General features: G+C 38.0%; 1 protein-coding gene across 2 annotated transcripts; it reads left to right on the forward strand.

Annotated features, from left to right (window-relative positions):
* The first annotated feature begins 1,959 nt into the window (after positions 1-1,959).
* bambib (BMP and activin membrane-bound inhibitor homolog (Xenopus laevis) b) lies at positions 1,960-5,723 on the forward strand. 2 transcript variants are annotated; one of them, XM_051861443.1, is made up of 3 exons: positions 1,960-2,464; positions 2,992-3,261; positions 4,072-5,723. In XM_051861443.1, exons 1-3 carry the CDS (start codon positions 2,389-2,391, stop codon positions 4,485-4,487), a joined length of 762 nt encoding a protein of 253 aa, XP_051717403.1. In that variant the 5' UTR covers positions 1,960-2,388; the 3' UTR covers positions 4,488-5,723. The 2 variants fall into 2 exon arrangements, with proteins under 2 accessions (XP_051717403.1, XP_051717392.1); XM_051861432.1 differs by having other exon boundaries at positions 1,963-2,464; positions 2,992-3,273.
* The last annotated feature ends 18,206 nt before the right edge of the window (positions 5,724-23,929 follow it).

Here is a 23,929-nt window from a genome sequence, read left to right on the forward strand (position 1 = left end):
GTAATAAATTAGAAGTAGACATTAGGCAACATATTTAGCCTTTTGGTAACCTACTGTAAAGTAAAAAATAGATTTTGGTGCCATAAAATAATCCCCAAACAGCTGTAAATATCAAACAAAAATACTGTATTTAATTCAAAGTGTTTTTTTAGCACTGTTTGTAAACTACATTGGCACAATCATAAGAGATGAACCAGTCAAAAGTTCTTTGTGAGCGAACGCAGTTTCTCAGGTGAACACTATGCAAAACTTTTATGAGAGAATGCAAATGCACTGAAATATTTCAGTGCATGCATATATATATAATCATTTCTAATGATCATATCTAATGTTTTTTCCATCACCATGTCCCTCTAGGGGCTCTGTAGAGCACTAGTAAATCCGGATTTGGTTATCTGAAAAAGTGTGTATCTGGATCAGGGTGATCCAATCCAGTTTTGCTTTGAAAAACCAGCACAAAAGTAAAATGGATTACCTGATCCTAGATAGCAAAACTTGAGATTTCCAAATCCAGATAATTCTGATCCAGATTAAACTTTTTGAACAACTAGCCCCTGGGGCCAGTTGTTCAAAAAGTTTAATCTGGATCAGACTAATCAAGAGCAAAATAAAAAAATATGTGTGTGTATGTATATTACATGATATAAATGTATGTTTTGACCAGTTTTAAAGTTTTATTCCATTTTTGTTCTTGAAATCCACCATTCTGATGGGATCAGTATAATCCAGATTTTTTTGGATCAAAGGTATCCCAATTTTACTAAAAAGTTTTGAACAAAACAAACTGATGATTTTATCCAGATCAAAACCAAGATTGTATTTTGTGATCTAATCTGATTTCAGAATCCTTTTTTCCTTTTGAACAAACCATTTTCAAGATTTGATCCAATCTGATGGCCGAAATCCGATCAGAATCCTTTTAAACAATTGGCCCCTAATTTTTTTTTTTTTTTTTTAATGCTTCACTGAAATGAGCTATTTCAAACAACAAATGTTTACAAATAGTACAAAATTAGCTAAATAATATTAATAATAAAATGGCCCATATCAAAGTTTACATGACTGATTCTTAATATTGTGTTTTTATACCTTGATGATCCATAACTTTTTATTTTCTGTGATTAATGAGTCATTTTTTTCCCCTGAGCAGTTAAACTTAAATAATCCAGATCCTGGTTTTTCAGCATTTGCTGCATATTTGAACCGTTTCCATCCGTGACTTCCTGATCCCTCTTTTCATACTGAAGACATAATAGGCAATATTAGTAATTTGACTGCACTGACGATATTGTATGAGAACTGAACTGAGCTGGACTATGACATCACTGTTTTCTACAGAGCTGCTTCATAAATTAATTGAACTAATTTGTGATGATCTTTACGGTCATTGAACTGAACTGAATCAACACTGAATCAACTGAACAATGACAATTTTATTTTTAGAGCTGCTTTGCAGAAGAAATTACCTCTGCATCACTGAATCATTATATTCCTGTTTATCCCTGTAAAGCTACTTTGAAACAATCTATATTGTAAAGCACTAAATAAAGGTGACTTGATACTATTACAAAAGGTGCAAACATTTACTGATTCTCAAGGCAGCAAAAATGATGCATTGATGCATGAAAAAAGATGCAATTTTTATTTATTTATTTATTTATTTTTGAACTGAATAACCAGGGTAAGTTGTACTTGTTTTGGCTTCCGGAGAGCATATAAATATGCTTGTGTAATAGCCTACACATTTAAATATCCTAATATACTACTGTAATTCATGAATGAAACTTGTGTAGGATATATCAATTTAAAAGGTGAAAAAGGTGAGGAGAAAATATTTAAACATTGGCTATTTTTTACACACAAGCGTCACTAAGTTAAAATAAGTAAAGTCATGCTTTCCCTGCAAAACATGAGGGTTAAGCTGTATTAGCCGTGCATGGGCACATGGGGAGGCAACAGTCACAACTCACTCGTGTGAATGAAACAGCCCAGCGGCTCGATGACTCTTAATAGGAGGAGCTGCTCGCTCATTCTCAAGCCTTCAACATTTAAGAGCACTCAAGCGGAGTATATACACAGGAGATTGTCTATGTGAATAGTCAAGTCTGAGAATTTCGCATACGAATTTAAACACAAATGGATTATAACATGGGTTTTTAATTTTAATCAAACGACTGCGCGTCGGCTTTTCTGCACACAAATGATTTTTATCTGGAAGTCCTGAAGAGAGCAGCGAGGACAGAACCACGATGTGATCATTTCTATTAAAAAAATGCTACGAAAAGTTTTGAAAGAAGCGAGTTGGAACACATTTTGGACATGAATACAGCATTTTGGGCTATAAAGTCTGTATCTATGCGAATCTGAAAGGCAAAGTGTTTTTGTCCAATGCGGCGGAACAGCAGTCTCGTTTCCATTTGGCTTCAGCTCGAGCTGTGCGCGATGGCTGTTCTCCTCACTAAGGGTGAGTGAATGAGTGATCATATAGTCAGAATAGTCTACGAATTGATATATTTACAATTCTTTATAAATATAACGAATTGTTTTAGAAATAAAACTAAAAGCTAAAAGTGATTAAAAGCCACAGTAAGTACTAACAATTACAATATCATTAGGCTACGTAGTTATTACATTGTAACATGAGTGCTAATGTAAAGTGTGATCAAAAGTTTTCTGAACACCTAATTATTATTATTATTTAATTAGATTTTCCACTGCACTTTTGTTTTGCATTACTTTGCAACATGAATTGTCACATATTTGTCAATATCAATACAATTCTTTTTATAGTTCTGTCAGAGCAATTATCCAGAGCAGCATCTTTATAAGAACCAAGTCTGAAAGCCAAATGCCAAAATATGATCTTTTATATCAATGTGGCAACTATCTTTGATCAGTTATGAAAATGAATGTCTATGTTTAAGTTCAGTTGGACTAGAGTGTATTCTATCAATAGCCTACTATGCAGTAATATCTCTTTTGTTGTAACAGGAGAAATACGGTGTTACTGCGATGCTCCCCACTGCGTGGCCACCGGTTACATGTGCAAATCAGAGCTGAATGCCTGCTTCACCCGCACCTTAGACCCACAAAGCACCAAGTCTCTTTTATCTCACGGGTGTTACGACCCTCTGCTGAACTCTGGAAAAACTTGCCATCCAGAGTCAACCTATGATACTGTTATTGGATCTTCCACTCTTCAGTGTTGCCACGAGGATATGTGCAACTACAGAGGCCTGCAAGATCTCATATACAGAGGAGGTGAAATTCATGGTACAAGTCTTCTTTAGTTATTGCTAGTGATAGATAAATCAGCCATTTTTTATCAGCCATTTTTTATTTTAGTCATTAACTGTCCCTACTTGGCCAATTAATAGAAGTCTATTGAATTTTTCTGCCAATTTAGCTACCTCTGTGAATTATCTATAAATGATTGTGTCAGTTGATAATGCATTTTTTTTTTTATATAGATATTGTAGGGAATTGTAGGGAATAATAAAAATAAGAATTCATTTATATGCTGAAAATAAACTTTTATTACTATTATTATTATTAATATTATTACATCTCAATTGCTATTTTTGCCACTCTGCTCTCTAATAATATTACTCTGTTCATCCTTGAACTAAACTGAAGTTGAAATATCGAATTTACCCAAGAAACAACTTCCCCTCTGTGCTTGGCTGATGGTTTGTGAAACAGAGTACATTTCTTTTAAAGGGATAGTTCACCCCAAAATGGAAATTCTTTCATTGTGTACTCACTCTCATGTTGTTACAAACCTGTAAGACTTTATTTTTTCTGTGTATCACACACAAAAAAATATATTTTGGGAAAAAAAAAAAAAAAAAATCTTCTGTCCAATGTTGTTTTTGAACCCATTGACTTTCTGAAGAACTGTCTTCAAATTAGCTTCTTTGTGTTCCATAAGAGTAAAAATCATACAGGTTAGTAATAAAATGAGGGCAAGTAAATTATTTTTTGTTGAACTATCTTTTTAAAAGAGTGTCATTGCTTTTCTTCAGTTGCTTCATAAAGTCGTGGCCTTAAACACTCTCTGTTCTTATTCAGACAAACACCGACATCAAACTGAAGGCAGTCGTCACGTGATTGCACGTCTACAGGAAATCCCTTCCTCCAAGGAGGTATGGTTCCGTGCGGCAGTCATCACCGTTCCCATCGCTGGTGGCCTCATCTTGGTCCTCCTCATCATGTTGGCCTTGCGTATGCTCCGCAGCGAAAACCGCAAAATGCGACAACAGAGGCGAGAAATGCTGTCTCGCCTTCATTACAGCTTTCACGGCCAACACCTCACCAAGGGTCATGTGGCCAAACTGGACTTAGAGTGTATGGTTCCAGTAGGAGGCCATGAGAACTGCTGCTTGACCTGTGACAAGATTCGACAGTCCGATCTTAGCAGCCAGCGACTTCTGTCATTGGTCAACTGGGGAAAGTACAGCGGCCGAGGCAAACTGGATTTTGTGTGATGGCTTTAGAATTTATTTTCCTTCGTGGGACTTTTTTGACTAAAACTTGTTTTATTTCAACACTTCTAACGGAGGAGCAGCAAACAAGAACTCAAAAGAGAACACTTGAAAGCGCTAACCATTTTGGTTGTTGCTCTAGAAGCACTTTACTTGAATTAGAGACTTGAGGAGAAGACTGCTTGTATATAAGCTGCGATGAGGAGCGGCTTTGTGCTGGTATTCTTTATAACCGAAGGATTCCAAGAAATATATTTGGTTTTAACGTTTGCACTTTTTGTATAAAGAAACTATGGTTGATTTGCTTTAATAGTGGTGTAGGACTAGTGTGTCAACATTCTCATAAAAATGTGTGCAAAAATTAAATGGTACAACAGCTTGTCACTGGGGCAATACCCTTAAAAGGTCATCTTGGTACCTTATTTACCCCTAAAAGGTTCATAGTAGTACCTTTAGGGTACATATCACTACTCTTAATATGCAGTCAGGGGCGGATAAGGTACAAAGTTGTCCCTTTAAGCGTACTTCCCCAGTGACAAGCTGTTGTACCCCTAAAAGTAACGTTTTTGCACAGTTTTTTCTGACAGTGAAGAATGACTGCTGGTGTGAATGTGTGACTTTTCACTGTTAAAGTTATAGTTCACCCAAAAATTGAATTTCTGTCATAATTTACTCCCCCCTCATGGTGTCCCAAACTCAACCTTTTATGAGCTGTTTCAGTCCGTAAAGTGGAAGTAGATGGAGTCCAAAACTTTGAAGCTCCAATAAGGACATAAAGGAAGCGTAAACATAATCTATTCAACTCTAGTGGTTTAATTCAAGTCCTCTGAAGCAATATGATCACTTTGTATGATGAACAAGCAAAATTTTATAAAGTATTCTTTCACAAATCAAATCAAATCATTGATAAACTCATATATACAAAGCCTGAATCAAATATGCTGATACATCAATACCATTAAACCTTACTGGTGCTTTGGTCATGATGTTAAGGAGATTGAAAGTTTTGGACTTTATATTAGAACTGAAACATACTTCAAAAATCTTCTGTGTTCCACAGAATCATGCAAGTGTGGAATGGCATGAGTGTGAGTAAAAGATGACGTTTTTTTTTGGGCTGGGGGTGTTTGGGGGTGGTTGAACTAACCCTTTAATGTTCACCAGTCACCTCTGGCCTGCTTGTAGATTTTACTCACTGTAAAGAAGTTTCACTGTAAATATTACATTTTCAACAAAGAATCAGTTTGGTATTTTGTATCTTCATTGTCTCTTGTTCAATGAGATCACATTGGGTGGTAATGTGAAGCTGATCAGTACTGAAAGTATTCACTGTTGTATGATATTGACAAGCTCATTATACCCAGAGGGAAAAGTCTTGGCTAATGTTTCGGTATGTCAACACATGCACAGTTGCAACCACTCGACTGAGGCATTGGAATCATTAGCAGCAGCATAAGGGCATGGCAGTGTAGTGTGGTAGCTATTACAATCATGTTTTACAGTAGCGCTACACTGACTGACTCAGTCCCCAGGCCATAATCACTCAGCTTCAAACTCTCTCACAGTTACCACTCAGCTTCTTTGGAAAGAATTCAGATCCTCTGTGTAAACTTTCCCTCTCACACTACTTATTGTTAATTCAACTGGACTGAAGGTGTAGTTGTCACCGGATTCTAATGCAAAATTTGGTGTCTTGGCTCCTTTCTTTTGACAAAATCTCTCATGACAAAACACCATGTCTTTATAGACATTTTTTTTTTTTTTTTCTCCAGGAAATGCACTTAACATTTATTTTACATTTTACATTTTAGTCCACCCCCGAGATCCTGAGTCTTAACAGTCTCTTTCATACGCTTCCTCAAAATATTTGTCCCCATTCACTTTCCAAGTCATCGCGGCGCTGCACACTTGGCTTCTGGCTCAATGCACAAGAAGTTAACAGTTATTGTTGGCCCTGGAGAAGAATGCAAGCTTTATTGCAGTGAATAGGATAAAAGGCATGTTCCTCTGACAGTAATAACAGGGAACTTCTTCTGTGGCCCACATATATTTTAAAACATAAAATCAAATTCGTTGATGTGCATTTTTCAGAGGTTAACATCAGAACAGAACAATACTTTCTTTTGCCTTCTTGGGCTTTTGGTGGTGCTACGTTTTCCATAATGTTTTACAAACCTTCACTAACTATTGCTGCAATTTTTTGATTATTGCACACTGTAGCTACTGTATGTTTACATGCACCCAAATAATCCATTAGTAACTGGTGGCAGCATATATGTAGGAAGTTTTTCCAAGCTCAGTTCTGACAAGGGGCACACAAAGATTGTAACTTGGCTGCGTTCCACTCCAAATTTTTACGGCCTTCACTCGCTAACTTCCCTCCATCTCGTGGACTCGGATGTGCGTCATTGCTTACGTTGCATGAGTGCCCACTACTGGTGGAACTCGTGCATAAGGTTTAAATGGAATGCACTAAGCCCTTGATCACTTGAAATTCACTATGGGTAATTTATTATTTAAACCCCCACGTCACAATCACGTTGAATTGTGGGATATAGAGTTGCTTGAAGTGTACATCGAGGTAGACTTGCTCCCTCTGTAAAAAATCGAGGCGAAGAGGGTCTGTCCATATAAACTTCCCTCATCCACTTTACGAAGTGGAACGCACTTCAAAATGGCGGCAGGGATTCCCCGAGGGGAAGTGCTTAGGTAAGTTTGTGAGTGCGTGTCTAAAAGTGGAGTGGAACGCAGGCAATTTCCACTGAATAAAACAACAAAGATAAGAGGGCAGGTAACCCAGTATGGCTCTGTAAATCAATAAATACCAGTGCATTTTTCTTCAAATATTTCTTCGAGGCCAAGCCAATCTTTTGTATAGTTCACAATGGTGTGTTGAAAATGTACAATCAGTTATAAACATCAGAGCACCATGGTACAAAGAATCCAGAGAGGCGAGAAGGTAAGAGGGAGCATGCTGATACACTACATCCCCATAATCAAAAACCGGTAAAAAAAAGTAGAACACTATTTCTTCCTCACGGTGAATGAAAAGCAATACTTATTTCTACAGTAAAATCCTAACGTTTTCTTGTGTTTTTGCCTCAAATAATTAAAGGGTTAGTTCACCCAAAAATGAAATTTCTGGCATTAAGTACTCACCCTTATGTCGCTCCAAACACGTAAGACCTTCGTTCATCTTCAGAACACAAATTAAGTTATTTTTAATGAAATCCAAAAGGTTATTTTTTATTTTTTATCCCCTATAGAAAGCAACGTTATTACTGTCATTCAAGGTCCAGAGAGGTACTAAAGACATCGTTGAAACAGTCGACGTGACTACAGTGGTTCAACCTTAATGTTATGATGTGACGAGAATACTTTTTGTGCGCAAAAACAAAACAAAAATAACGACTTTATTCAACAGTTTCTTCTCTACCCTGTTACTCTCTTACGCAGTTGATGCAGTTCAGCGCTTCCGTGTTTATGTTCGAACACCGTCGTATTCTCGTCACTTCATAATATAAAGGTTGAACCACTGTAGTCACATGGACTATTTTAACAATGTCTTTAATACCTTTCTGGACCTTGAATGATATTTAATCTTGTTTCTAGCTCTAGTGAATCCTTTTGCCATTTTGGTTTTTCTCTAGTTTTGTTCTAGCTAGTTTTGCTCCTGTGCATCCCAGTCTTGTTTAGTTTTTTCTTTTGATTTACATTTCTGTTTCTACTTAATATTTTTCTCCTCTAGTATTTATAGAGTTCCCTGCTAGTTTTATTCTTTTGTCTTATGTTTTATTTGCAAGCTCCAGTTATAAGTTCCTAGTTTTTTCCCCTACGTTTTGTTCTCTAGTCATAGTAGGTGCATCGGGTTAATTTTGCCTCTTTATTCTTGCATTCTGCCTTGTTATCTTGTGTCTTGTCTTGTTTATTGTGAGTTTCGTGTTTCGTGTTCGTTCCTGCCCTGCCCTTAGATGACCCCAACCTCTGCGAGGACTTCAGATGATGCAAACTCTGGATCAATATGCACCATTCCAAATTTTTCCATATATCCTAATCATTGTTAACATGTATTCATTACTTCCATGAGCTCATTGTTTCTACCTTAAATTAATACAGTGTTAGCTAACTGTTTTATTTGTATATGTACATCTCTGAAATTACATAATTTGGACACAGTCACCTCAGATAACAGATTACTCAAAATTGTAATGTTGACATGCATTTTCTGTAAAGCTGCTTTGAAATTATATGTATTGTGAAAAGTGCTATAAAATAAATTTGAATTGAATTGAATTGCCCTGTATCCTGAGTTCTCCCTGGTTGCTGACTCACTGCCTGGCAGCAAGACTAATGCAGCTATCTGATTTGCAAGCATCAAGCTTTAAGTTCTTTGTGTTCCTGCCTAGTCTTTTCCTCCTTTAACCACCTGGTGTTGCCTGCTCTGCAGTCCTCAAGTCTGTCACCCAAGACTGGTCTCAATGGTCATCCTCCCTGCCTGCATCGCGTCGTCTGCCTTGCCCTACAGTTTAAATTGTGTTTCACGTCTCACTCCCCTTTTGCCTTGTCTACAGTCCTGTTAATAAAAACCCCCTTCACTGTTCTGCGCCAGGGTCCTCTCTCTTGCAGATCCCTGATAAACACAGTAACTAAGTTTTAATACTTAAAGTCCCCTTGAAATCAAAGTTTAAAAATTTCCAAAACAATGACAAAATTCACATTTAGGCGATATAAGCATTCAAAACATACAGTCTCTCACTTCCGCTAAAATGGATCACAGATTTTCATGACATCACCGCACACTTTAGCTTCTCATCAAATCTTCTGTCCAATCAAATGTTCTCTAGAATCTGAAGTCCCACCCCTCCTACACTATAAACAGACGCTGAAGCTGCGGCTGAAATCAGTCATTTGTTCACACATTTACTAGTTTGTATGGTGAATGGCACATAGTGCACTAAATAGAGGATAGGGAATGATTCAGACAGTGTAAATATGCTTTCCATTGACACAAATGAAGTCTGTTTTCAGCTGTTAGTGTCAGGTGAACCACCGCAGCGCGAGCAGTCAGAGCGGATCATATGCGTGAGTCGGCGCAGACCACAAAATGTATTGGACCGATTTGAATTCTGCACAGAATGCTGTATTTTAAAGCGATATAGAGGAGATTAGGATGAGAAACAGATAGAGATTAGAAGGAAACCAAAGCTTTACCGAGCTCAGCGGCTCTGGCCGACCTGTGATATAAATGAAATGCTACTGGCTATTTTAAAAAAATGTCTTCCTGTATCAGTTGAAATTACGTCAACACACTGAATAATGCTATGCCTTCCAAGACACTTCAGTTGGCCTTTAAGCTCTTTAAAAACTCTGAATTTGATTATTTGGATAAAAGCATCTACTGGATGACCAAAAGTAAATGTAACTTAGCTTCTGAATTGTCTTTATCTTGTATATTGTGAAAGTGAGAAAGGTTAGGTTAGCAAATTCAACATGTGGTGCTCGTGAGGAGTTACTGGCATAAAGCATTTCAAATCAGTCACTTATGAGGTTACATTTCGTTTGGATGCTTCCTTGAAAGGCAGATGGCTTTGCAGACCATAGACAACAAGGCAGCTTGGTTTAAGAACAGAGCCAAGAGCTGTGAAAGTTCTAAACATCAAGTAACAGATTGCATCACAGATCTGTTTTTCAAAAAAAAAAAAAAAAAAAAAAAAGCCCAAAATGTATCTCTGTAGCACACTGTCATCTCAAATTGTGTTTTGAAAGATTTTTCTTTGCCAGGTGGTTCAGAGAGAGCTGGACCCGCTTCTAAGTATGTTCGGTGGCCTCTTTTCTCCACCCTTCACTCATGCCAATTCTGCCAACAGACAGGAAGTACTTAGTCACTTGCTGTTTACTTCAGAAATTGCAGACTCTCTATACCCAAGGGGTCTCACACTTGTAACTTTTTGATGTTCATCTTTTGATTTTTGACTTGAAGTAAAAGGAAAAATATTGCTTTATGTCCAGACTCTCTTGATCCTCAAATCAAAGGACATTCAGCAAATATTACATCACTGAGCAAAGGGGAAACTAATTTAAAGTTTGTTAGAACTGTAATTTTTCAACTTTAACTGCCTAACTGTTTTGGTAACACTTTAGAATACTGTTTCTTACTTACTGCATAACTAATAAGGAATTGTTATTACGTATATGAGTCAAACTGAAGAATATTTATTACTTTTAAATTGTTTTGAAGGGGGTGCAGTCATAATATTGTGTGGAGGGCTGTATTTCATGAAAAAAAAAAAAAAAAATACTTAGAAAGATGAGATAGAAGTCAGCATAATAATAGAAAGATAAGAAATATGTCAACAAAACAGAGATTGATGAGTAGGACAATAATTTAGAAACTGCACATAAATTATGATTAGAAACAATTTTTTTATTATGGGGGTGGGGGGATAAATAAATAAAAATAGAATAGGTAGAAGGAAAATTAGTTATCAGAAAGCAGTCAATATGGAGTTCCTAAGATTTAAGATTCACATATGATTCCTCACAATGTTTGAGCAATGTCAGCTTTATAGCTTTTGGAGTAGCTAAGTAATGAAAAGTAATAAAAACATAGAGATAGGTGAACAGAGAGTCATATATAACATTTAGTTCACTCTCCATTCTCAAAACAAAATGTTCTAAGGTCATCATGAAACTCTGGAGCTACAATCTGTTGTATTATAGCAATTACTTGGATATTTTCCTGGATATTGGCAGTGAAATAAAAATTCCTAGCATTCCTATAACATTGATGGATACAACCTTAAATACAGTTTAATTTAAACTGTATTTAATTTACAGACAACTAGTTATCTGTAAAACCATTGACATTAAATCAAACTTGCACCAAAGCAACAAACTTGGCAGACATAACTTACTAAAATGTCAGACTGTAACATTATATTAAAGAAACTGTGGTCATATCTTATATGATTTCAACAGAAGCAACAAGATAAAGTATCTGTTTTTTTATTGTTTAAATAATAAACAACTGAGACATTGCAGCCACGTTGAAAACCCAAACTGTGTTCACACTAGTTATTTTCTGCCCCCTGTTTAAGTGAGGGGGTGGTTTTCACAACTGTAATTTTCAGAATGATGATTTAAGTTTTGAATGCAAGTTTGAAAATGAAAGATCTCACAAAGCAGCACGACAGAAACTACCATTTTCTAGTTTATCAAAGCCTTATGCTAACTGCTGAAAAACAATATTCAAAAAGGCAGTCTTGAACCATCAGATGAGGGTAGACAGAAATTGACTCTATGATGGCTCTTTCAGAGAAGCCTCTTATTTGAGCATTATTGTCTGTAAAACCCCACAGCACTTCTCTTCCTGGCTTTTGGCCTTGTTAAATACTGGCTAGTTGGTGTACATAAGGTTTTGAGCTGAGGAAAGGAGCATTTATTGTGTAGTAGTGGCACAGCTGAGCAGGAATGTGAGGAGAGATCAGAGCCTGTAAAGGTCAATGACTTGAAGCTCTTTTTTAATAATTTATTAAAAAACATAAAACACTTGAATATATCTATTCTATGATGAACATGTTTTTAATTTAATTCAATTTTATGTTGGGTTTTTTTTTCTTACAACTGTCCTGATATCAAAATAATAATAATAAAAAAAGAACAGAAAAGAAAAAAGCTTCATTAAAAGTAGGGCACGCATTGCGAGGATTTCTCAATGAATGCTCCATCATCCCTATTACTCCGGACATGGGACGTGCGTTTGGGTGGAATGCCTTCGACTTGTCAAAGATGCTGGAATGTGTTGGGTAGGATGCATTCACATAACTATCTACAGTGACAGGTAAGGAGCTTGGTTTTTTCTGTTCTCTCCTGAGAGATAGTAGTTAGCATTTGCACAAGCGGCTCTCGAGGGGGTTGAAGGCACACATAGTGATGCATTCATGGCTGTTCTCGCACGATTCTTTCAGAGTTACAGAATCTGGCATTTGAATTTAGCATGATTAAATCCCAAGGGGGTCAAATGCGTGTTGTGTGATGCGGTCACTGTGTTTTGTTCCACCCAGGCTTTAGGGATGAGTGGTGAGCTGTCTTTTAGCTTTGAGTGAGTGTGGTTTGGCCTCCTCTCGATCTGAGAATCGTTCGGTTGAGGCAGTGTCATTTAGTGTGTGAAAGACTTTTAGGTTGAGCCCCTCACTTTGACTGTCTTTTAGGTTGAGTATATTTGGCCTCCTCTCATTATAGAGAGTCATTTTACTGAGGCCTCTGCTCACCTGAGCTCCAGTTAAACAGTGACATCAAGTGTTCAGCCTGCTGTGCTCTGTGTGGCCGCCTTGATAACTGTCTTATAGTTGAGTAGGGCTGGCCTCCTCTTGCTTTTTGAGAATCATTCTGCTGAGGCCTCCGCTCACTTAAGCTCCAGCTAAACAGTGACATCAAGTGTTCAGCCTCCTGTGAGGCCGCCTTTGTAAACTGTCTCTAAGGTTGAGTAGGGCTGGCCTCCTCTCACTTTTTGGGAGTCATTTTGCTGAGGTGACAGTGACATCAGGTGTCCGGCCCTCAGTATAGCCGCCTTGGTAAACTGTCTTTAAAGTTGAGCATGGTTTGCCTCCTCTCACTATGGAGAGTCATTCTGCTGAGGCCTCTGCTCACCAAAGCCTCAGTTAAACAGTGATATTAAGTGTTCAGCCTTCTGTTGGTCGCCTTGGTAAATTGTCTATGAAGTTGAGCATGCTTGGCCTGCTTTCACTATAGAGAGTCGTTCTGCTGAGGCCTCTGCTTACTTGGGCTTAAGTTAGATGATGACACCAAGTGTTCAGCCCTCTGTGAGCCTGCCTTGGTAAACTGTTTTTGAAATTGAATGTGTTTGGCCTCCTTTCGCTATAGAGAGTCATTCTGCTGAGGCCTCCGCTCACATGAGCTCCAGTTTGACAGTGACATCAGGTTTCAGCCCTCTGTGAGGCTGCCTTGATGAATTATCTTGAAGTTGAGCATACTTGGCCTCCTCTTACAATAGAAAGTCATTCTGCTGAGGCCTCTGCTCACCTGGGCTCAAGTTAGATGGTGACATCAAGTGTTCGGCCCTCTGTGAGGCCGCCTAGGTAAACTGTCTTTGAAATTCAGTGAGGCCTCCTTTTGCTATAGAGAGTAATTCTCCTAAGGCATCTGCTCACCTGAGCTCCAGTTAGACAGTGACATCAGGTTTCGGCCCTCTGTGAGGCCAACTTGGTAAACTGTCTCTAAAATTGAGTCGAGCTGGCTTAGACTTGCTTTTGATAGTCGTTCTGCTGAGGCCTCCGGTCACCTAAGCTCTAGTTAGGCAGTGATCATTAAGTGTTCAGCCCTCTGGGAGGCTGTCTTGATAAACTGTCCTATCGCTGAAGCTCCAACTGGATGTTGACATCAAGTGTTGGCCCTCTGTAAGGGCCGATTGGTAAACTGTGTTTAAGGTTGAGTGGGCTAGCCTCCTATTGTTTTTTAGAGTCGATCTGCTGTGGCCTCCGCTCACCTGAGCTCCAGCTGGACAGTGACATCAATTGTTCGGCCCTCTGTGAGGCTGCCTTGGTAAACTGTCTCTGATTAGACCCATCTCTGGCCCTATTTTTATTTGGCTCAGAGATGCTGACTTCGAGTCAGGCAGGTTTGAGCATGTTTTTCAGCTCCCCTGGGGTCCTCAGGGAATGAATCAGATCCCCCTAGTATAGAGACAAGGCGAAAGAACTCACTTTTGTCTTTGCCTGTATTACATTAAAGGTAATGCCTATCAGGGACTGGCATTACCAGACCTTGAGCTCTGCCCTGCGACAGGCAATGTTTGCGTGCCCCGGTAAGGGTTCTTCCTTGCATAGGGCATGGGCCTAATTTGTGGCCTTAGGAAATAGTGTCACTGACAGCCCTGTGTTTGACTGAGTGAGGGATTGGTCTCTGGTATCTATGTCCATTGAGCCTTCTTTTTGCTTATCTTAGCCATTTAGGCAGTTATTCCCTTAGCATGGCAGAGTTGGTATTTGTTCCCCATAGTGTCTTCAGATGCAGTGCGAGTTCCCATTTGAAAGGGAACGTCTCAGGTTACGCATGTAACCATGGTTCCATGAGAAGGGGAACGAGACACTGTGTCTCGCTGCCATGCTTCAAGCATAACATCTCCTTCAGACAAAGAAGTTGTTGACGTATACCACAGGTGCCCTCTTGTTCTCACGGTTATACACACAGCCACATCACGGTCTGTTGCCGGCCAATGACATTGTCACATTTGAATCACGTGCTTCAGACACTGTCACGCTGGAGGCGTTCCCCATAATGTCTTCAGACGCAGTGTCTCATGCCGCTTCTCAGGGAACCATGGCATTATCTTTTTTTTTTTTATCTTTAGGTTTGGTGTTAAAAAATGACAGTGTGACTTCTAACCAGGAATTAATGTACTGTATCATTTTCTTTTTTGGTCCAGACCAAAAGAACCTGAACTACAAGTGTGAACTCACTCTTGGCATAATCTTTTATTTTTATATCTTTGAATTTTTTTTTTTTTGACAAAACTGCCAGAAAAAAAGCAAAGCAGTAAATTATATTGTAGAGAGAACAAGACAAGATTATTTCAGGTTGTGGTGTGATTCTCTAAAAACATGACATTTGTTTAAAGAAGAAGAAGAAGAAGAAGTCAGTATTGTAAATAATATTTTTAAAAAGATTTTTTATTTATTTATTTTTTTTTATCTTGATCATGCAGTTGACTTTATCATGTGAGTATATGTGCTGATCTAGGATCAGTTCCCCTTTGTGTTTCTAATATTCATTGGAACACAAGAGCCAGGAACTGCTTTCAGGTGGGACATTTGTTATGACACATGAGGAAGTTTATTCAATATATTGCAAACCTCTGTCATTTTTTAATGAACAACAAAACCTGACATGAGATTGGACTGTCTGTAGTAGTCAGGCAATTTTTTATATTCTGGGTGACTGTCTATCATTAGCTGTTATGTTGACGTCTGGGAGGTGTAGTATAGGATGATAGTAGTTGATCAAAAGAACACACAGCTCCATAGAAGCTTACTGAAGCTGACACCAGATCTTCTCCTATCATGTCCTGTCATGCTCATAATTACACAAAGCTGTCTACTTCTGAGCCAAGCCCTTAGACTCCATGTTATCATGTCTGTCTCTCAAAGGTACACACTGAGAAGATAAACACTCACTTCCACACATATCTTTGACGTTAAACTTTAGTCACATGAGATAGAGGGCATTCCAGTGGCTGAGGACTTAATAACAGGCCAGGATGTTTGTTGCTGCAAGTAGGACGTCACTTTGCCTTACTACCAGTGACCAACCCCAAACAGATGTCTCCTATACCACAATACATAATCTGGTCCTGAATGCACACCATGATATAACGGACAACAAACATGTGCTATGTGTTCATATCACATATTGCTTAGGGATAGTTCACATAAAAACAGCAATTCTGTCATTTGGAGCTTGACAGCCCCTGCTTATTTTAATTTTGTGGAAAAGAGCAGTGTGAACATTCTGCTAAATTTCTCTTTTTGTGTTCCACACAAGAAAGGAATCATATCCCTAGAGAAAAAAAGTATGCTTAATTATAGTGTACTTCACAGCTTAAAATCATAAAAAAAAAAACTGTATTTGCAAATAATAAAATAATAGTTAATTAAAAGGCAGCTTATGTGTACTTAAAGAGAAGACACTTTCATGACTATGTTATTACACATATGTTATTACATTTATTTTTTTTAAGTATGCTTAAGTGAACTTTCTTTTCACAAGGGATGGGTAAGTAAATGATGACAGAATTTTCATTTCTGAAAGCACTACTCCTTTATGGTTTTATCTGTAAAGAAGACATGTTTTGTTACAAATCTGCATAATCAACTCAAACACAATGCTGAATGGATGCATACATAAGTGATCTATTCTCCTTCATTCTCCTCCATTTGGTTTGTGTCAGTCCAAATATCCATGAGATCTAAGGAGAAGCTTGTAAGTGGACTTGACTGGGCTTTTCTTGTTACTTTATTTGTTTTGGGTGTCATTTGATCAGAAGAGGGTCAAAACAGAATTTTCAATCATGGACAGTAACATAATAAAGCTTTAAAGCACAGTGAATAAGCACACTATTGATAGGACATATTTGGTAGCGATGATGGAGACCAGCTCAGTTGAGCTGGATGGCGGCTGGATTGCATGACAGGAAGACATGGAATCAGGCCTCTGATGAGATTAAGGGACTTTTTTGTTATGTTTTGAGGCAGTTTTTGTCCTAGATTTATGAGAGCGAGTGTGCCTCAAGTGGACTCAAAAGACAAATCAAAGAGTACAAATCAAAATGACTTGGACAAGGATAATGGGATGACGCAGCAGAACCGGTGAAATCAAATTTTGGTTTTGAAGTACATCCTGACTAGTCCTTACCCTGTGCTGTGCTGCATTGCATTACAGCTTTGAAGCCACCACAATGTGCTGAGCATTCTCTCTCTACCACCATCTTTGTCTTTCTCTCTCTCTCTCTCTCTCTCTAGTCAAGCTAAGTCAAGCCAGCACCCGGTGCTTCTAATTATGGGGCCGGAAGATTGTAGGGTTTGAAGTCATCTCCACAGGCCAGCCAAGATTACAGTGCTGCATCTGTGCCTGAGCTGGAGAAAGAACGAGGGGGAAACAGACTCTCTGCTGAGTGCTGTATTTAGATGTGCTTGAAATGCAAGATTGTCATCCCACAATTTGGCTTTTTTTTTTTTTTTTTTTTTTTTTGAAGGAGGGTATTGCAAGAGTTGAAGGTGGGTGTTGCAAGAGTTACAGTACAAATGTCTAAATTCAACAGAATTATGTATTAACAGGAATAAACAATACAATTACAATAAACAATATAATAATTGGCTTTCCATTTGGCATTGGATGTTGATTTAAGGTGAAATATTTCATTTCTTTACCCCTAGTATAAGTAGAATTTCAAAAATAACTTTATTTCTGAAGAAAATGTCCTTGTGCAAAGCGCACTGCTATAGTGAGTTCTATAGCGTTCAGATGTGTGTTTCCCCAAAGCATTGTTAGCTAACTATGGTCACAAGTTTTGTTGTCAGCAACATAGCTTAGGAATTTGGCGTTTCCCTAAAACCATAGTTCTAATATAGATTTGCAAACAGCATTGCAAAGTTGTGTGGTTGGAACTACAGCTCTCAACCTGCAGTTACCCAGCTAACAGGGAACGTTCTCAGAAATGTATCTAATGTTCTGGCAAGGTTCTTTCAAAGTTATAAACAAATGTTCCTCCAGTAACGTTATGTTCTTAAAATGTTAGCATAAAAACATTTTTTATACATCATTCATGGAACTTTTTTTTCTGAAACGTTTTAGTTGGATGTTCGTCTAACATTTTTTTTAATGTTAATGCTTGTTTTATAATGTTTAGAGAACATTCAAAAGTAACTATAACAAGTTCATGTTCAGGGAAGAAGGAGGCGGAAACTGGCAGACGAACGTAACTTTAATAATAAAATAAACATAAACAACAAAACGAAAGTAAAGCAGCAGCCCCTCACTGACGTCTGCAATGCAAACTAAAACAAAACAACAACATAAAGTCCCAGGGCTGGTCCTCTTTCATTTTCTAATGTTGTCACTCCTCCTTTTATCCTTCCGCAGCTCCTCTGTGGGACTCATTCTGTTCCCACGGCTCTTGGCCCCGCCCTGCTTGCCATAGTAACGGTCTCATAATGTTTGCATTTATAGGACTTATAGGAATGTTAGCAAAACATTCTTAACATATTTTTGAAAGATGGGTAGAAGCATGTTAGTGTACATATTAAACATATTTTTCTCTTGCGCTAAATAACCAAGCTAACATTAACTATATTTCCATCACCCTGTTTTTATGTGCATGGTGAAGCATAGCATCAGAAACAAGTGAGGGAAACGCAAAATAAAAAAAAAAAAAAAAAAAAAAAAATCCCTTAATTTGCAAAAATGTTTTTATGCTTGCTTGAGGTGGTTTCTGACTTTATGCAAAAGAGTTAATGCAAATAATGGGAGATGGAAATGCATTTGCCGAAAAAATTCTAATCGGCTGTTTCCCAGGCCCGGAGCAAGTGCGCATTGCCCCCCCTCAGACCTAACTTGTGCCCCCTCAGTTTCAATTTGTCCCCCCTCCACCCTCGAAACGCGATTGATTTTAACCTTTTGACGCATCCAATCAAACTGGTGGGATTAGAACGTTCAGTGTGTCACTGCTAAATTCAAACGTGCTTTCACACTTTGGCTGGTGCTGAGCCAGAGAGACGGATGGGCTTTTCATATATCACCACAATTCAATGTTTTCAACCACAGTGTTTATTTGAGGTTTCAGATATTAAAATGACATTTATAAGACATTTATAGTTGATAAATTCAAATTCCATACACTGATGTCTGGAAACTGCAATAATAATCCTTTCAATTATAATTTGACCAAGTGTGTATGAAACAATAAAGTTTACTCTATTCTACTCCCAGTTCACCAGCCACTTACTTTTATGTATTTCGGGGAAAATGGATGAATCTAGGTAGATGGATAATGGCAAAACAACAACAACAACAACAACAACAACAACAAAAACATTCCTATGAATTTCTCTAAAAAAGTTTGACTGTTGGTTTGTTTTATCATCCACAACACAAGCAAAAGCATGTGTTTCCTCAACAAGTTGTATGATTTGAGGTACACTCATGTCCATGGCACAACATTGCTAAGGTTTAATATAGGGTTATGGGCTTATTCAAATGTAATGATTGTTTCCAAAAAGGTTTCCCTGTTCAGAACACTCCACCGTCTTCCTTTTCAGTGCAAAATATGAAGCAGAGGCCACATGAGGCAGGATGCTTGTCCAGTGTAAACGTGGATTTTGGTTTCGGTGAAACTGACAGTTAATAATACAATGTTTCTTAAATGAGTGTTTGGATGCAGAGTGGCTCCATTCTTCTGGCAAAGTCTGGCAGTCTATTTTCAGAAGTTTTTTTAGATGGAGCCATAGACACATTTTCAGCATATCAGAGTGACAGCTACTTATGAATTTATGGGATTCTTTTGCAACATTGTACAAAAGCATCTCTAATACCCATGTACAAAAACAAAACAAAACAAAAAACAAAACCTAAGTACACTTTTGGAGTGACTGATGGATTTTTAAGAATGTCTGAATGACAAACAAAGCATGATACCTTACTTTTAAGTCAGCTCTAATAGTCTCTCAAATTAGAAGCTACGATAAGCTCTTCAATGATATTTAACAGAAATTTAAGGTCCTGGTTTCTTATTTTCCCAGATCTTATGAACAACAGTCATTAAATTGTTATCTCAGACAAATGTCTTCACTCTCACATAATTTGTGAAGGGTCACTGAAACTAATAGAGGGTAGTGGGGTCACTTGAAAAAGAAGGTGAAAAAGAAGTATACCTGTCCAAATAACTTGATTCAATCAAGTTCACCCAAAGGGTTAATTTCTTGAGTGCTGGATTTATGGTAGTTAAAATATACTATAAATATTTACTTGTTCTGTTTTAGCACAATCATATATACTTAAGTATATCTTTAGTTGAACCTCAGCACTACTTCAAAATTAGTTGTTCCAATTTAGCAGACTTTAAGTACATCAATTTAGTAAGTACAATTGCAGGGTATTTAGGTACATAATGTAAATATATATGGTAGTATGGGGACACTTGACATTTGACTTGAAATTTGATATTCAACAGTGCTTTGATCTGCCTGCATTGACACTATTCTTTTAAGAGCTGCTGTGCAGCCAAATAATGTACCAGTTATCAATGTAAAGCTGCTTTGACACAATCTACATTGTAAAAAGCGCTATATAAATAAAGGTGAAAGGTGACTAGTATATTTAGCATAAAATAAATGTATTTCAAATACAATTTGGTGTTTATTTTTTACTAGGGATATTGAATTAAACATCTGTAAATATGAAATGAAATTGTAATTTAGTACATTTAAAATATATTTACTTTAAATGTAATTTCAAATAACACACTTCAGTTAAAATTATAATCAAGCATTTTAAGTGTGCTTTATATGTGCTTCTAATTAAGTGATAAAAAGCAGTTTCAAATGTTGTACAAAATACTCATCTTTGCACCAGCACTTTATGTTTTAGTACCAAATTATGTAATTTCTAATTAATTCAACTTTCAGTGGAATGTTTTCCTTGACATCTCGCGATTTCGGGGCATGTGAGTTCCTGAACATGATGCATGATGGGATATACTTAGCCTCGAATGTGTGGGTTTAGTGTGCGTTAAAGGGCACAGTCTTGCACACTTCATGTTGCGTGCGCACGCTCTCAACTGGCTAAGACTGCAAGTGGGGCTATTTGGATGATGCAAAATTATAATATGCAGCACATTTTTCACATTTTCACAAAATGGCCAAGAAAATATTTAATATTCAGAATATTTGAATGTAGTGAAACAATTTCCAAAATTTTGTTATATTATTGTTTATAATAAATTCTCGAGTTCACACGTACATAAAATCAGATATTGTACAGTATGCTTATTGATCACAATATTCTTTTAAATAGACTCGAAAATTATGTTGGCATTAGTGGAATTGCATTGTCATGGTTCAAATCATACTTATCTGACCGTTATCAGTTTGTAGTAGTAAACGAAGACATGTCATGTCGATCACAAGTTCAATATGGAGTACCACAAGGCTCAGTACTAGGACCGTTGCTGTTCACTCTGTACATGCTACCCTGAGGAGATATCATTAGGAAGAATGGCGTTAGTTTTCACTGTTACGCTGATGATACTCAGCTCTATATTTCTTCGCGCCCTGACGAAACTTACCAATTCACAAAATTAACTGAATGCATAGCTGATATAAAAAATTGGATGACCAGTAATTTCCTACTACTAAATTCAGAAAAAACAGAGATTCTAATTTTTGGACCAAAAACTTCTTCACGTAATAACCTAGAATATTGTCTAACACTTGATGGCTGCTCTGTTAAGTCTTCGTCGTCAGTTAGGAACCTGGGTGTGCTCTTTGATACCAATCTTTCATTTGAAGGCCATGTTACTAGCATCTGTAAAACCGTCTTCTTCAATCTTAAAAATATATCTAAACTACGACATATGCTCTCAATGAAAAATGCAGACATGCGTTCATGACCTCAAGGCTAGATTACTGTAATGCTCTACTGGGTGGTTGTTCTGCTCGCCTGATAAATAAACTACAGCTCGTACAAAATGCAGCAGCTAGAGTTCTTACTAGAACCAGGAAGTATGACCATATTAGCCCAGTTCTGTCAACACTGCATTGGCTTCCTGTTAAACATCGTATAGATTTTAAAATCTTGCTAATTACTTACAAAGCACTAAATGGTTTAGCTCCCCAGTACCTGAGCGAGCTCCTAATTCATTATAGTCCTTCACGTCTATTGCGATCTCAGAATTCAGGCCAGCTGGTAATACCTAGAATATCAAAATCAACTGCAGGTGGTAGATCCTTCTCCTATTTGGCACCTAAACTCTGGAACAATCTTCCTAGCATTGTTCGGGAAGCAGACACACTCTGTCAGTTTAAATCTAGACTAAAACGCATCTCTTTAACCTGGCATACACATTACCAATTTATATTTTCAAATCCGTTAAAGGATTATTAGGCTGCATAAATTAGGTCAGCCGGAACCGGGAACACTTCCTATAACACCTGATGTACTCGTTACATCAGAAGAAGAATGGCATCTACGCTAATATTAGTCTTTCTGTTTATCCCGAGGTTCACCGTAGTCAACCGGATCTGGGCCGTATCCAGGTGAGACCAAGGACCTGCACCTTGACACGACCACAATGCAGCCCTGACGTATCAGCAGAGATTGAGTCAACTAGATCATCCACTGTGAGGGCCTCATCGACACGACAGCCACGACACAGTTCCTCAACAACCGTCCATACCGGCGTGATCCTCAATACGATCCTCAATTGGATGGAACTGAAATAAATACTTTTAATGTTGCGATCCTATTGGACTTATGATAGCAACCTGAATTGTAACAAAGCACTGTTGGCCAGAGGAGAACTGGCACCCCGACTAAGCCTGGTTTCTCCCAAGGTTTTTTTCTCCATTTTAACACCAATTTGCCACTTGTCTGCCACCTAATGTCACCTGATGGAGTTTGGGTTCCTTGCCGCTGTCGCCTCTGGCTTGCTTAGTTGGGGACACTTGACTTGACATTTGATATTCAACAGTGTTTTGATCTGCCTGCATTGACACTATTCTTTAAGAGCTGCTGTGCAGCCTAACAATGTACCAGTTATCAATGTAAAGCTGCTTTGACACAATCTACATTGTAAAAAGCGCTATATAAATAAAGGTGACTTGACTATTTGGTGTTACTTGACTGGAATAGGAACCAGCCAAGAGTGAGGCAATGGGGTGGTGGAGGGATGCTGTGAAGCTGTCATGGAACAGAGGTGAGGGATGGCTATATATACCGGCCTTCTTTAGAGCTGATTGGTTGCTGAATGTGCTCCTCCCGAACTTTGTTAAATAAACTTAATTTATAATAAAATGCAAACTTTTGAAAATGTGTTTCAAGATGCAAGTTTTTGAATACGATACCGTTATCATCTCCGTGAAAACTACAAAAACACAAATTTGTAAAAAACGGTAATGTCATGCACAGGCGTGTAACATGTGCAGTCTATAGGCATGTTGTGTTACTTTACAAAGTGTCATCGCCATCTACAATGGCATTGCATGAATAATACAGCATTTTTAGTTGTTTTCGTGGATACGTGAACAGGGATCGTTTTGACAACTTTGTCGTCTGTATGCAAAAAACGCAAAGGAAAAACTTTGTCGTGTTTAGTAAATCGTTGTCATGTAAACGTACCCTAAATATATGGGTACAGTTTTTTTTAAATAACCTAAATAGTACCACATCTTACCTCTGCCACATCTTACCCTAATCTCCCCTACTGTGTTTTAAACACATATATGCTTAATGACTTGTTTTTTCTTTCAGCTTGTTCCTTGTGTAGGTGGTTTCTTTGAGCTGTGTGTGTAGAAGGGCGTCTTGCTGGGTCCTGCCCTATGATTGCTGAGCTCGTCACTGCGTTTAAACGTGCTCTACTCTGTAATTATATGTGTGCCAGGCTGTCTGGTGAAAAACAGGCTGGGGGAGAGAGAGAGGGAGGGAGAGAGTGCGTGTGTGTGAGAGAGAGAGAGAGAGCCTCGGGCCTGGGCTGAGAGAAGGGAGGAGAGACACTCTCAAAGCCCCATCCTTGTTATTTAATAGTCTGACAGACAGCCACGGCTGACTCCACACTACCTTTTTGTTCTACATAGTCTGGGTGTTTGGTTTGTAATTCTATGACGAGACAGCTGATTTGAATGATTCTGAATTTGAACAAACCTGAATGAAAACCTGAA

Source organism: Ctenopharyngodon idella, chromosome 2 (genome assembly GCF_019924925.1).
Source record: "Ctenopharyngodon idella isolate HZGC_01 chromosome 2, HZGC01, whole genome shotgun sequence".
NCBI classification, from domain to species: Eukaryota; Metazoa; Chordata; class Actinopteri; order Cypriniformes; family Xenocyprididae; genus Ctenopharyngodon; species Ctenopharyngodon idella.

Excerpts from the sequence above, each read along its gene's own strand:
- bambib (XM_051861432.1), top strand. The coding sequence starts at position 2,389 with ATGCGGCGGAACAGCAGTCTCGTTTCCATTTGGCTTCAGCTCGAGCTG. Across the intron at positions 2,465-2,991 it reads GGCTGTTCTCCTCACTAAGG|GAGAAATACGGTGTTACTGC; the intron begins GTGAGTGAATGA and ends TTGTTGTAACAG. Across the intron at positions 3,274-4,071 it reads CAGAGGAGGTGAAATTCATG|ACAAACACCGACATCAAACT; the intron begins GTACAAGTCTTC and ends GTTCTTATTCAG.